Source organism: Xiphias gladius, chromosome 24 (genome assembly GCF_016859285.1).
Source record: "Xiphias gladius isolate SHS-SW01 ecotype Sanya breed wild chromosome 24, ASM1685928v1, whole genome shotgun sequence".
Lineage (NCBI taxonomy): Eukaryota > Metazoa > Chordata > Actinopteri > Istiophoriformes > Xiphiidae > Xiphias > Xiphias gladius.
Genome location: NC_053423.1, coordinates 24,966,009 through 24,981,419, shown reverse-complemented (window position 1 = coordinate 24,981,419; position 15,411 = coordinate 24,966,009). Strand labels below are relative to the sequence as shown.

Sequence of the window (15,411 nt, the reverse complement as noted above, 5' to 3'; positions counted from 1 at the left end):
AAACAATACACACCTGTATCCTAGTCTGAAGAATGTGGACTGTGTGGATACTGGTGGAAATATTAGGCACAGTTCACATGAGACCTCACATTCTGTCTAGACGTGGTGTAAGTGATACACACACTATTTCCACAGAGAAGAAGATATTCAAGCCATGATCACAAATAAACAAACTGATTTCTCAAGATAAGAGGTAATCGCATCACCTTTGTTGTCTCTAAATGATTTCCGTAGGCTGCAGGTAGTTTGGTGGCGTATCCTCTTATTGTTCCTGCGGTTATGTGCAGTTGAATAAACATCATTTATCCGTTGAGAACAGCGTAAACATGCAAACCCCAGGGGCCAGACGTAGGAAGCTCACAAAGACATTTTCATCAGATTTTTAAAGTTGTGCTTACGCCTGGTTCTGCTTTATAAATCGCAGTCATTGCGGAACTGGACTCAAATGCATGAGCCTCATTTTCACCCCCACAATTAGACCGGACTGGACGTAGATACGCCCTGAATAACTTGTTTGGATATTGATCCTCCTGTAATTGGACCTGTCAGGGAGAAGATCAGCAAAGGAGAAGAAGTTGTTCGTCAGCGGGCTTCTCCCAAAGATCGGCCGTCATCACGCACGACCATCGCACGGGGCTGCGGCTGTTTATGGCGCCTGTACCGCTAATTCGTGGCATGCACCGGTAAACCATTATTGGCATCTCAGTCCTAATTATTAAAAGTCAGGGGGATGATCAATGATTAATTTATCGTGCTCACACTGAAACAGACTGCAAAAGGTGCTTCGCCGTTCAGGATCATTGTTACGCCTCCGATGTAAATAAAAACAATAATAAAAATCTGCTGCTCATCAATTTAACAGATCGCTGTGCAGACTGCACAGAAAATAACTTAACAACCTAAACACACTGTGTTTTCTCTGCGGTTACGTCTCTCACCTTATGTTTAATCTCCTCCTTATCGTATCACCTGTGGATCTCTCTCTACAAAAATTTGTGTGAACACCTGCACTGAGGTCTGTTTTAATTAACACATTCTTCTCTTATAAACACCGGATTATGTGTGGGAAACGTTGTATGCATGCAGAGGCAAACTGTCTTCCACAAGGTGTAAATGAAGCAATGATTGGATTGGATCTTGGCCAGGTGAAACACAACCTGTAGATAATCAGGAGAGAAAACATCACCAGCACTGAGACGATGTACCGCAAATATTCTTTGGATTGAAACAGGAGGCAGAGCAGAGTGTTCAAAGCAGCTGCAGCGAATAAAATCGACTGCTCGTCATTTCCACCTTCTAGAAATGGTAAAGAAAGACTACCCGCTGGCTGTGTGCCGTAGCACCTGCCATATTTATTTTCGTTGCCCCCTCCCTGCTGACTCACCTGCTTTGCATTTGGCGCACGCAGAAAAATGCGACGGCACGATCGGAGAGTGGGCAGAATGCAGACGACGAGAGCGCTCACAGATAGCAGATGGAAATGCACGAGAGAGTGCGATCAACTAGTTTATTATATGGAAAGTGTATCCTGAGGCAGATCCCATTTTAAGACCAGGAGGTAAATAATATCTGCTGCTGCAACCGGAGCAACACTTTCTTCTCCTTTAGACAAAGAAAAGGAAGAAAAGGAAAGAATTTCAGGCTCAGGGCTTGATTATTAGCCTTAATATAGATTTCTTTTAACAGTGTAATTCATCCCTCCTTATTTCCCTGTTTCAGTGGACACTGAGGGATAACGCTGCAGAGCAAAGACACCCCACAACAAGCCTAAAAATCAAAGCGAGTGTGCTGCTGAGACTCAGTAACAAGCAGAAAGTCTGCTGCCGCTGCCGGGGTTTGTTCTGGATTTGATTTGTGTTTCTTAAATAATTAACGCCTCTCGGGGCGAACTGGGAGGCGATTTATCGTGTCCTTCCTAAAAAAGACCCTTTGTGGGTTTTTGCAGTTTAGGAAAACACAAAGAGAGCCAGATGGTTCCTGTTGAACTATCTGATGCTCTCTGAATCACTGTGGTGTGTTAAGCTCTTCAGGAATACCGCTCCAAAAAGGACAGCCATTCAAAGAATTACTATCAGGAACTGTTGAACCGGCACAAAAAGATCCGAGCCTTTTGAGGCATTTGTAAAATCTTCTTTTTGTTAACTGGTGGCTTTCATCAGCGCTAGTACAGTATATGTATTTAAATCCTTACTTATGTAAAAGTAGCGTGACCCCAGTGTAATAAAAATACTCTATTCCAAGTGTCTATTTAGACTTTTACTCCCATTTAATGTACAACGGTGAAGAACTAGCTTAGCTTTGCTGTCGGATGGAAAACTCAACCTCCAGTTTTGGGGGATTTCATGGATTCAGATTTGAAGAGGGGAAGGAAAGAAGAAGAAAGAAGAAAAGGCAAGAACAAGGGAAGAAAACAAAGTTGTTATAAAGAAGGAAAGAAAGAAAGGAAGGGTCTCGCAGGTTGAGTAAGTCTTTCTCTCCTTAGTCAAGGTCCTAGGTCCTGATGTTACTGATGGAAGTGGGCTATCAGACCGCAGAGCAGCCCTGCATCAAAACAACACAAGTGGCTGCGCTCGGAGTGGGCCTGTTTTCTAGAGTACAAACCAGGAAGACGACCAGTTTGGCTAAAGAAAATTCATCTACCAGGAATGTTTGCTTGCATTTGATTGGCCAACGCGGCACCTTGCTGGATGAGCCTGCGGCAGGTCGCAGGGGGGCCCCTGCTTTGGTGCCACCTCTGCGTTGGCGGACCGGCTTCATTCGAATGAATCAGCGGATTGCCAAAGAAAAAAAACTACAATATTTCCCCAAGGTGGAAATGTGGAAAAATGAAAGCGCTCAAGTTCCATTTCTGAGTAACTGCACTTTGTTATTTATACATCTCTGTTTTTGTTCTCGTCCTCCGCTCTGTGCTGTTCCTTCCCCCTTTATTTGGAAAACTCCTGATGATGTCTGTTGGTGCCAAAATACAGCTCAGTATTCTCCCAGAATGCCATGCACTCTGAGAGATGGAGGGCAGGGGGGGAGGAGGAAGATGAGAGGGGGAGATAAAGAGTCTTCTTCAGCAGCCTCGGAAGTGTTCAGACACTATCTCTGTTTACACAGTATCTGATTCTCTGGGTCACCGCGACCACACACACACACACAGGCTTGTTGACACTGCTCGTGAGGGAGGAAGACGATGGAGAGATGTAATCACAGAGGGTCGAGCACTTCAACTCTGTCTCAAAGTTTTCGCTCTCTCGTCTCTGGGTGTTTTTCTGCAACGTGAGCGGCCATCTTTGTCACCAGCCCTGTGCTCGCGAACGTTTCGCTACCGGGAGACAGAAGGAACAGAGAAGCATCAGTAACGTCTGAGGAGAAGAACAGGCTTCAAACACCATCATCCATAACAATAAAGCAGTGCAGGGAACCTATGACCCTTCGCTTGAATCTTTCTGTATATGATTTCTATGAAAATGTTCATCTTTCCTCCATGTTTCCCGCAGTCCAACAGGAAGAATAAATTTGCCTTGATAGCACTGAACCGTTTTTATGGTGTGGTTCTTGCTGGTGGGGATGAGAGGTAAAAGATCCCAGCTGAAAAAAAGAAACAAGAAAGCTGTGTTGATGAATCTGACAAAAGGAACCAGATCCTGAAAAAAAAGGTGGAAAATGATCTGAAAGTTTAATCAAGTCCGAAGCGAAAAAAGGGGAAGTTGCCAAATAACATTCCCAAGCTCAGGCCGTTCTTCTTTGGAAACCTCCTGCTCCCTTGTCAATAGCAAATCAGGAAATGTCACCCTTGAGAAAACCCCCTAAAGTTGTTTTCTTTAGTCTTGCTACAAAAGGTATTTGTGATACAGCAGCTAGACTCTAAATCATTATTTATGTTGGTTTCAGACGGAGCATGGATCCAATTTTAGAGGCTGCACAACTGTAAATGAAGATAATGTAAAAATCCATAGAATTCAGACAGGTGGCGCAAAAGTCGCACATGTTTCAACTTGAGCATAAAATGAAAAATGTGATTATTTTGAGGCTTTACGAGTCCAACTCATGAATATACAGCGACATGGGCAGAAGCTAGAGGTCTTCGTACGTGTTAAGATCAGTCCAAGTCTCAGCTGACACGGATCACACGGACACACTCCAACGTACGCACAGTCAGCGCGTACGTTGCTAAGCAGCTATGGCGAACATCTGTAACGTCACTTGGTCAAATGGCTGTTTCGGCAGAATGGACACAGAATGCAGACACAAAGCTGCGGTCACTTTAGTGTAAATAATAAGGGACAAAAAACAAAAGTCACTTAGCGTTTAGTCCGAGCGCAGCCTCAAACTCGGCATTAGGGCGCGCTCACATCGGCCTGTCATTAGTCTCAGACGCTTCCCGTCATGAACCATAGCCCGGGGTTGGACGAGGGTAAACTTTGACCTTCTGGTGGAGTTAGATGAGGATTCCCACTTACGCTCCATCCTCGGAATACTTGTACCAAATCTTACTAGAATGGTTGTTGAGACGTTCCACAAAAAATGAGCAGTATATAGATATATACACAGATCATTAGACAGATCATTAGAGGGCCAAATGAGATATTACTTGCTCTGTGACACAAAGCGGTTGATTCTTCTGGTGGGGCATGTGTAACAGAACACTCTCCCGGTACGTTCAGTTGTAGGTGGCGGCTGCTGATTGGCCTGAGACTGATGGCGCCTGCTGGTGCTGTGGATTTCGTCATTTATTTCTCGTAAATACATCACTTCTGTTTGGACGGCAGTCTGCTGTGGCACTGCTGGGAAAGGGGGGGGGGGTCATTTTCACGCTAGGCTCAGGGTTCCCCTCGGCCGGGCATAACAGAAACGCCGAGTGAGTGAGTGTATTCAGTTACGGAAGTATGTCAGAGTGATATCAGGACTTCGGCTAATTATAGGACCAGATATATCAGCTGGAGCGAGTTGAGGACATTTTCACAGTTTTCAGTCCCCTTGGTGGCTACACACCCTCATCCTGCCTGCTTCTGTTCTATCCATTCACGTTCTCCAGCTCCATTGTGTCCTATAGAGTAACATCTTTACCGTCTCCTGCTCTGACCCCATTTGTTGCAGTTTGTGACGGACGTGCTCTTCCGCTGTCGTGATTCCTTTTCTTTGTGTTTCCTGCTGTTTGCTGTGAATTACCTCTCGACAGCCCCGTTTACTGTCTCTGAGCTGTAAAACAAGCCCCGCTCCGATTTAGCGTCAAATTATGCTGTTTCAACTTCCCTCTTTACCCACCCTGGTGGTGAAACGCCTTCGCTCCCGTTCTGTCCCCGCGCCATCTTGTATTTGTGTAAAGGGGTCGTAGAGCTGGTTGAACCGACGCTGCCGTGCGCTTTGCTCTAGATTTAATCAGGCAGAGGAAGCTCCGCAGAGTGATTTTATTTCGCCCCTAGAGGCGGTGTAACCAAAAATTAACTAACAGGTTTTTTCTCGTCACTCCCCACCTCTGGGCTCCACGCATTTGACATTTTCTGATACTAATGTGGAAAGTCTGAACTCTGGGGGCCACAGGTAGATCAACAGATTCAACCAGACAAGACAAAAAGCAGAATAAAAACAACAAATTGCTTTTTTGGCTGGTGGGTGGAATCACAGTGCTGCAATCCTCTGGTGGCTGGTGTCCTTTCAGAGGCAAACAAGACATCATTGAGCGTATACAAGTGTGCGTCCATGTATTTACGGGACATATTGATTTTTTTTTTTCTGAACAGGCAGCCCTGACGATATAAAAGTTTGTTTACATGGTGAAGTGAGACGTGGCGGGAAAACAGTTCCCTGAAGAATTCCGTTGTTCTTCTTCTTTAGCGTCAGAGTCCTGTCACCTTAACATTAAATCCAGAACCATTTCTGAGCAGGATTTTCCAGGGACGGTAATGTCGCTTGGTCCAACAACTATCTGATGGACTGTGATGAAATGAGGTTCGGACGTTCACATTCCCCTCAAGATGAACTGGAATAACTGGTGATCCTCTGTCTTTTCCTCTGGCGCCACCACCAGGTCACATTTTATTTGTCCAATACTTTGGTTCATGACCAGATACCTGCAGAACTAATGACTCTCCCATCAGCCTCAGCTGTGCTTTGTGTTTAGTGCTAATGGGCAAATGTTAACATGCTACCATGCTAAATGAATAGTTTTATTAGTTGAGAATATCGTGAAATGTGTTAGTTTATTTGTTTTTATCCTTCAGCTACTGTAATGACGAACCAAACGAGACATACCCTGTTGATCAGTGAGCTTCAGAGGTGCTGGTGGGGGGATATTTGGACAGAGCCAGTCTAGCTGTTTCCCCATGTTTCAAGTCTTTGTGCTAAGCTAAGCTACCTGGCTGCTGGCTGTATGTTAACAGTTAAGAAACAGATCATCTAACTGGGCGAGGAAGTGAATAAGCGAATTCCAAAAATATCAATCTGTTCTTTCGAAACAGTCGAGATACTCAGCTGAATATACATGTACTGTACCTCTGTGGTTTTCTCTCACATTTACCTTAATGGTTTCTTCCCAGTTTCTGACTGGTTAGTTCCATTTCCTCCCCATTGTTATCCAACAACTCAAACCCACTGTTTACACTCATGTGGCTACCAAAACATAGAACACACATGAACGAACGACAAGAATATAAAATATGTAGGATGTATTGATTAAGTGTCCGCAGGTATGTGGTTTAAGTCTTAATCACATGGAAGAATATGAAGCGATTTACACGTATTAATCGCTTTTTTAATGCCACTGTGTGAACGGATTGTAACGTAACGTAACGAATGAAACGTTCCCCGACTTTCTCGGTTGCCTGTAACGGCGCCAACAGTCTGCAACACTAGCTAACGTTAGCTTAAAAAGTCTGCCGACGTCAGCAAACATCCGGCTCCCGGCACAGAACAAGGCCTCTTCTCTTTAGATCCCATTACTTTGTAGATTTGATGTGCATTAACTAAATGACTCATCCCAGTCCTGTCATCTGTTTATAACTGACATTATTTCAGGATTGTCGTGTCCTCAACCCACTGCCAGACCTATTCAGTCTCGTCTATTATGCTGAAACGTTAGCGAATCGACTCAGCGAAATGAGAGTTGTGATGAAAACTATCACATCAATAACGATGTGACTGAACGTGACTGACCGGCATCGTGTTGATGGATGAGGTAACTAAAGTTACGCTGTTAGAGTTTGACTAAAAACTGTATCAGAGACCGAAGACTATACTTGACTCTCCAGCGCAGATGCCCAGGATGCTCAGTCGCATCTACCTACGGGGCGCGAGAAAGTGCACGAGCGTGAGCTACAGGATGCTGACTGCAGTTCGCGTGACGGCCACCGGTGTCTGTTGACATCAAGGGTTTTCTGAATGTTACCGTACAGAATGGTACCTTTAAAGATAATATGGTGAGAAATGCCAGCTTCCTGTACTGATACATTCCAACCAAGTGATGGTTTTAGAGCCACGGGAAAACGTCTCTATCAGAGACAAACCCTGCAGTGTTGGTCTGAGTGTAATTTATCAGAGATACGTTGTTAAGGCCACAGGATGTGTTTGTAAAACTTTGGTACAAAATCCTTCAGATTAAAGCTGCGGGTCAACAAAGGATCAGTTGACTTCTCACTTCTCTAGTGGATATTTTTCTTTCTGTTTCAACTTTGTGTTGTCTTCTCTTTCCATCGGTCTTTAACTTTTTCTTTTGTTTTTCTTTTTCGTCTCCTTTTTTTTTTTGGTGTGCGTAGTCTGTAATGGTTTCAACGGACTCTGAAGTCACAATTTCCTCCAGTACATGCATGAAATTTATATTTAGTTTGGGGTTTCCTCCAAGATGAGACATTTGCCTATTGGAATAAAAACTGACACCTTCACTTACAAAATGACTTATGCCCAAAATCTGAAAAATGTACTTTAAGTTAATTCCTAAAGGATAACTCTACGGCCGTCCTGCGCTGACAAACTACCTTTTACACAGGCGGCTTCTCTGTAGTTTAGAGATATTTAATGATGAACATAAGCTAATGATTCCTTCAGAATGACTGATAGTGCAGGCTGAAATAATTCATGGAGGTTTTTAGCTGCAGCTGAAGGACACTGATGCTGCTGAATTGTTAAAATCCTTCACTGCAATATTTATGTACTGATTTTCAGTCCTGCCGGGGGAGAAAGTATCTGCATGACGATGTCATTTAAAGATTTATTTCATGCTCTCTTGATTTTCAAAAGTGCAAATCACCATTTTACATCAGTACAGAGGGAGGACATAACAACATGAGCAACTGCGCAGTGTAATGCGAGCCATAGTAGAAGACCACGCTGATTCAAAGGAGGACTCCGTCTATTTTCCCCGTCAGAGTGTGTCTCCAGGTGTCTCCGGGAGTACGACCGCGTGTGTGAAAACAGCAGTATAAATCCTTCGGTGTCTCCAGCGGCAGCTGTGTCTTGTCTGATGGACGTCCCCAGGTGATGTCACCTGAGTCAGCGTCAGTCGCGTCTGAACACTACATGTTTGGAAAGTAAAAAAGGTCTGGGGGAGCCCGCTGCCCGTCTCTGCTGCAGGCGGTCGGGTTGCGTTGTGGGAAATGTAGGCGCCAGGTTTCTACGAATACGAAGAATGTGTGAATATCTCCGGTTCTACTCTATTCTATTGATTCTGATCCTTTTTTAAAACTGTCCGTCGTGAGTCTGACAGTGTTGTAGGAGTGAAAAGTTAAACTGGTGAAATACTCTTTTCAAGCACACATTGTCATTGCCAGTATGTTAGCATAATGATTTATTAGCATTTAGCACAGCGGTGCCTAGGAACATCTTTACAGAGCTGCCATCCCGGCTGTAGACTCTTAATCCTGTTGAGATTGAGTTAAAGACTATTTTAGGGACCTTTAGACACAAACCAGTCGATGGAAACCGCTCATCTTTGTGTAGGTTCACACCGTCCGGTCAACTTTCTGATACACAGATTGACTCGAGTTTGTGCTTCCCTGAACATTAATCGGCAGAGTAACTGGGATTTACTGACCTGAGCTGGTGTGACGTCTTAGCCAGAGACCTGCAACATAAACACTCAGTTCCTCTAGAAACAGTCGCCGTCTCTGATCTGATCTGGGTCGTTTCTCAGCGTGGCGGCGGTTCATCTGCTCATTTAAGGTTCAGTATTTGTTTGATAATTAGAGCTGAGTCATTCTTGTTTTCGTGATTTGATTGCTGCTCCTCTGAAGTGCTGGTGACAATGACAGTAAGGTTTGTTTCCCCGGATAAGAAGAGGTACTGACACGTTTTGTGTAGGTGTTCTTGTAAATAAGATTCTCTGACACAGAGGTTTGTTGCTTTGTTACAAGACTGCAGTTTGCGTCTTTGGCTGTTAGTTACTATGTTCAGTAAATAGAGAGTTTGTTAGGCGTCATTGTTTATAAGGCAAGTTGGTGCACAAGTGTTCATGGATTTGTACATGAGAATTTAAAATTAAGATTGTTTCATTTTATTGACTCATACTTGGAAAGAGAAAAAACTCATTCTACGGATTTGTTTATCAAAGAACTTTCATCATCATCATCATCACCAGGCAGGGAGAGGTAGGCCTACTTTAGCAGGTACGGGTATGACGTGTCTAAATTGGCACTTAAAAAAAAACAAAACCACTATGATCTTAAGCCATTAAACAGCTGTTCATCCTCATGAGCAACTAAATCACTCTGCTTCCATTTTCAGCCAGAATTCTTTTTTCCTGGTACGACAATCAAAGCCACTGACACAAACAAATAAGACAAATACGACATTGTTTCCCAATGAGACTGTCTTCACCAACAAAACATGGAAGCAGCATGTTGTCGTCTGACCACCACAAAACCTCTTCTTACCCCTAAACAAGTACTTTAGTCGCCTAAAGCTAATCAAAGTGCTTTTATTCATAGTTTTTTTTTATTTAGTTTTTCTTTTAGGCATTTTAACCTTAAAATTTAGGTTAACAATTTTTCAAGTCTGTCTTCAGAAACAAACAGTTTTGCAACATGTGTCAGAACCGCTGCGCTATCGTGACGGCCCACGCAGACCTTTGCCCTCATAGTTTGTTAAACTCACGTGTGATAAATCCCTGCAAACCTTGGACCTGTTGACGGTGAGCTTAACCTCCACGAACACTTTTTTAAGCTCGTGGTGTCTGCCACAGCAACAGGTAAATCTGCCCTTCGGGATCCATCGCAGGACAAACTGTACCAACATTTGACTGCTGACAGTTTCCCTCAAAAACCTGAGTTCTTGAATGACAAAGACGCTTTCACACAGTCCTTTTTATTTCCCAGCCACTGAATCATGAACCTTGAAAATCTGGTTACAGCTGAGTGTGTTGGAGTGGAACTAAATTAGATTTTCCACCACCTGAAGAGAGATATGCAGCTGAAAGGAAACATTCAAGCACCTAAACACAGTCGAATGGTACATTGGGCCAACAGACAGTCTGACTGTCACCAATTCCTTTCAACAACTTGGGGAAAAAAAGGAGTAGGTTTAATTTTGACCTTCATTTATCTAAAGGAGGCCGGCGGTGAACCGCTGCGACGTTTGGTTTGCACTGTTGGCTTGCTGTACAGCTCAAACATCTTAACACTTGATGAAGTAATTCTTGCATTGGACTGCTAATGTTTGTCGTCATATCTACAGTATTTATCTATCTGTTGAGAAAGTGACAGTCAGACAGCGCTAACGCTTCATCGTAGAGGACTTCTGGTAAAGATAATCCATTTGTCTTCAGTAGTGACATTTTGCCAACATTTGGATTTCTTTCATTACAGAAAGTAATGAGGGGATTTATGATGCATTTAAGTGATGTGCCCAGCAAGAACCTTGGCAAGAAATTAAATAACATTACTTATTGTAGGTGTGACTTTTTGGACATTTGCTTTTCCGATCCTTACTTTATTAAAAAAAAAAATCTAATCAGATTCATATTTTATCTTCTCTCTTGTTGCTCTTCTTCCATTTTTTCCCCATTAAGGCAGAATTTTTCCTTATCTGATTTGAGGGTCTACGGTAAGAATGGAGGCTGTCAAATGCAGAGTGATGTTGAACTTTAAAAATGATCAGTGACCAGACTTTTTCTACACACACAAAATGTGACTTGTGAATATTTAACGTGAACTAAACCTCCAGAATGGCCCAGTCTCATCCTAAATGGTGCAGACGAAATTGTGGCAACAATTTCCACGAGGCAACAAGTCTTGTGTGAGTGTTCAAAGCCTGAGATACGGTATGTTATTCCCCCATTGTTTCCGGAAACTATTAAAACGCATCAGTGAGTCACTCTGTTGCTCTGGGCGACACGTTCCTTCATCGCCACGGACACACACACTGCGGTTTATTTTGACTCAGTCTCACACACACACGCACACACCGTCCTGCTTCCACAAAGAGTCACTGCAGCACCAGATGTGGATTAATCCGCCGCTGAAAATAGTCCCCCAACACATTCACTGTTTCCTCCTGGTTTTGTTGAAACGAAAAACTACAGTGAGCAGCTGTTCAAGGATAACGACCGAGCCTCTTTTAAAAATAAAACTATATGTGTGTGTGAGCTACAGCCAGAAGAGGGAAGGCAGAAAGTGTTGAGAGACTGGTCAAAGTCGGTGGTTTGGATGGGGGCATGAGACTTGTTGGAAATAAGAGAAAATATAGGATAAAGTCTGGGTCATCTTCTAATGAGTGTATGACCTGTTTCAGATTTAGGTATTTGGTTCTCATCTCTTTCCCCTTCACAAGTAAATGGTGCTTGCCGCTGAGTTCAGTCTCTCTTTGCCACAGTATCATCTAAAAGGTGAAAGTGTTAACGCTGTTATTTTCTGCCACCCGACTTATCACAGCATGAAAAAAACCAAAAAAAACCTGTGTGTGTGCTCTACTGTGGGTGTGTTTGCATGTGTCAAATATAAGTGTGTGTGTGTGTGTGTGTGTGTGTAGCAGTTAGATGTTATTAATGGAAGAGGGTAAGGTGAGCCATTACACATCGCCTGGCGACCCGGTTGCCATGGCAGCGTGGGTGTAAGTGCCTGCTGATTTTGCAGAAGTACCACGTGATAAAAACTACAGGGATTTAAACTCCGGGGCCAACGGAGCTGGGAGATGAGCAGGAAGCAAATCTTTATCTGCTGCGAGGAGAGAACTGATCTTTGGCTTCCAACGTTAAGTCTCTGCTGCTACTGGAGTTAATCTTCCTCCTCCGCGGGGCGTGATGAGGAGCTGATGGCAGAGCACTTAGGCCTCGCTGGGAACCACGAAGGAAAGTCACGGAGACGCTACCTAATACGTTTTCGGCAGAGTTTATTTGCACTTAAAAATGATCCAACCTGGGATGGAAACAAAACAAGGACGGAAGAAGAAACGGAAACACGGATCAAGCGAGCGAGCGAGCGAGCGGCAGAGACAAAGGGAAGCCTCTAGGGGCTCGTAAAAAGACAAACAAAGCAAAGAGATAGTGTGAGAGGAATCAAGATGGCAAACAGAGACAGCGGTGGGTGGTGAGAGGAGCAACAAAACGATCTGGAAACACAAGGGGAGAGACATCAGAAAGCGACGAAACAGAGGAGAAAACGAGTGAAGGAGGAGTAAGTAAAGACAGAGGAGATGCTGAAGTTTATCTGTTAACTTGTTCAAACAGGAGAGAGGTTGATGCAGAGAAGGTGTTTTTATTCATAGAGGCAGTCGGATTCTGGGTAATTATTATACTAAATTATTGTACTTTCGACTGGGAGCACGGGCGTAAGGTCCTCATTTTATACTTCTGGTCATCTAACCGTGTCTTAACCCCCCCCCCCCCACACACACACACACACACCTTCCCGATGCAGTAATCGGGCTGCATCTGGCAATGTTTTTTTTTTTTCTTCACACCGTGACTGGTCGAGGTGTCTGGAGATGAGACACTAGGCAGGTTTGAACGTCTCAGGTCCTCGCGCGACTTCCAAGTCTCAAGTCTTTGCTGTGAAGTCCCACGTTCAGTTCCGTGTCAAGACCAACACTTCCCAAGTCAAGTTCCAAGTCAAGACTAAGGAGTCCCAAGTTATGTCAACAGTCAAGTCCAAAACATGTCTCCAATCAAGACCAGCAATTCCCAGGTTCAGTCTCATGACAAGACCAACAAGTCCCAATCACTTCATTAGCAAGTCCCAGTTCGTACCCCGAGTCAAGACCAACAAGTCCCAAGTCGAGTATAACAACAGCAGGTTGCTGCTGTCCATCTATTCTAATCTGATCTTGTAGTTTGATTAAAAAAATTGTAGCTTAAAGTAGCAATGTGACATGATTAAATAAAAACAAGGGAGGACATACACGCAGGTGTAGTTAGGCAAAAAGTCAGGGGATGACTAAAGTTCATAGAATATAGACATCAATGTCTGTGCAAAATTCAATGGCAGTCGCCATTAGGCGAGATTTAAATATTATTTGTCTTGTAATTGAAAACAAGAATAACTTGAAATGAGCCCTTTTGGTCTTACTTTGCACATCCTTTCCGGAAGTAAATGTATCGATACGTTACTGTAAAAATACTCCAGTACAAGCAGTTCTGCATCAAAATCCTCCTTAGATAAAATTGCATAAGATAATCAGCAAAATGTACTTAAAGTATCAAAAGTAACTCTACGATTGCAGAAAAAAGGGCCCTGTACCTGGTGTGTTCTTCAGCATAAGGCTGCGAAATGATTGGGAATTTATGCAGCATTACTGTATCAACAATCATCCAAACGGAAACTTTGAGCTGACCAGGTAACAACTCCGAAATTTTCAGGTGTTGGCGGGACCAGGCAGACACTGGGGGACTTCAGCCCACAGTGGCGGTACTCACCCATCCGGACGGCAGAGAGGGTGTTGGCCTGGCTGAAGGAGAGCGGCGCCATGGTCAGCAGCAGGACGGCGACGTAAATCGACAGCAGCAGTGCTGGCAGAGCCGGCATCTTCCACTGCTCCTCATGGAGAATGGTCTGCTGGCCGCCTGTACCGCCACCTGCAGGACAGGAGGGAACCATTAACTACTCAGTCTGTAACACACACTGTATATTCCATCTGGCCCGTGTCACACAGTAAGTCCTGCCACACATTTACAGGGTCGTTTTTTACTACCACGGCCGGTCGACGGGAAGCAGCTGCTCTATAAAGGCACAACACACATCGCACACAACACGGTAACACTATTTACAAGCTCCGGAGCCCCCATGTCATTAGCTGCAGCAGAAGGCAGGAGCAGCAACGCTATCAGCTGTGAGGAGGCTTTTTATCCACATCCAGTATATTAGATTTGTTAGCGTCTCAGCCTTGCCGTCACAATAAGACAACAACCAGAACCCATGGCAAGAAATGGGTGATAAATGGATTATAAAGAGCTGCCTAAATTTGAAAAGGCATCTTCTCCTCTCTGTTCTGTCCACACACAGTCTACTCAAACACGTGAAACTGTCCCACACACATCCTTAAACACACACACCTATGCTCTAGCGTAAAGTAGGGCAGACTGATTCACCCCAACACGACTCTCATACAACCCAGATTCCCCAAACCATCGAACTACGGCTGCAGTGCGATTGTTATGTTTTGTACGTCACAATTTTTGTCTTGTGTCTGTTCCAGTTTATCCCATTTTTGCTGTTTCGTCATGCACCAGTTAATCTGAAAAACATTTTGAAAAAGCAAAAAACGGACTTTGTGGAGAATGATTTACCCGTAGCGCCACCCGGAGGACAGGTGGAGTCACCACCGCTGAGGAAGGTCATATCGGATGAAATCATGTAATTTCATGTCATCTAGATGGCGAGTACCAAACCTTTGTCAATTTTAAACTGTATTTTATTTAGACAAATTTAAATTTAACATTTAAGAACTTTGGCTTCTTTTGCTTTAAGAAAAAAAAGATTTTGGTGGAAAAAAACATGTTTGAAATTCTGTTATTTTCTGTTTTTCTATTATCTAGTAAGATGTTGACAAAGGATTGTGTGTCGGCCCCAGTACGTAGGGTTGACATCAGCCCTAGTCTCCATATAGCTGATCACACAGTACAGCTGTTTTCATTTGTGTGTGTTGATGAGCACTTTGTGAAATGATTTTATGACCATAGAACAATGATCATAGAGCAGGAGTTAAAGTCGTTGACAAGCTTCATAGCAACGCTGGCCAACGATATTATCCCCACGGTGACTGTACAGTCATTTCCAAACCAGAGAGCAGAGATGTGGAGGAACAGAAGGCAGCATCCTGCAAGCTGAGGCCTGCAGTCGAAGTTTAAGCGGATTCTGTCCTAACTGTTCCCGTACACATCGTCTCGAGGCGGCTGCTCCCACATTCTACCGCGCATATAGAGAAATATGCACGTGACAAATGAATTGCTTGGGAAAAAATGTGAAAATAGGCACAGAAGCAACCAAATCCTAAATCTGGCTT

At 43.8% G+C, this 15,411-nt stretch overlaps 1 protein-coding gene across 1 annotated transcript in view; it reads right to left on the bottom strand.

Moving 5' to 3' along the window:
- Positions 1-14,747, bottom strand: part of LOC120786477 (glutamate receptor ionotropic, kainate 5-like) — an 80,962-nt gene extending 66,215 nt beyond the window's left edge. Inside the window, exons 1-3 of the mRNA XM_040121948.1 lie at positions 14,696-14,747; positions 13,791-13,984; positions 1,385-1,460 (exon numbers count right to left, since the gene is read on the bottom strand). Of these exons, the coding sequence (XP_039977882.1) occupies positions 1,385-1,460; positions 13,791-13,984; positions 14,696-14,747 (322 nt within the window). The remainder of the gene's footprint in view (positions 1-1,384; positions 1,461-13,790; positions 13,985-14,695) is intronic.
- Between the last annotated feature and the right edge of the window lie 664 nt (positions 14,748-15,411).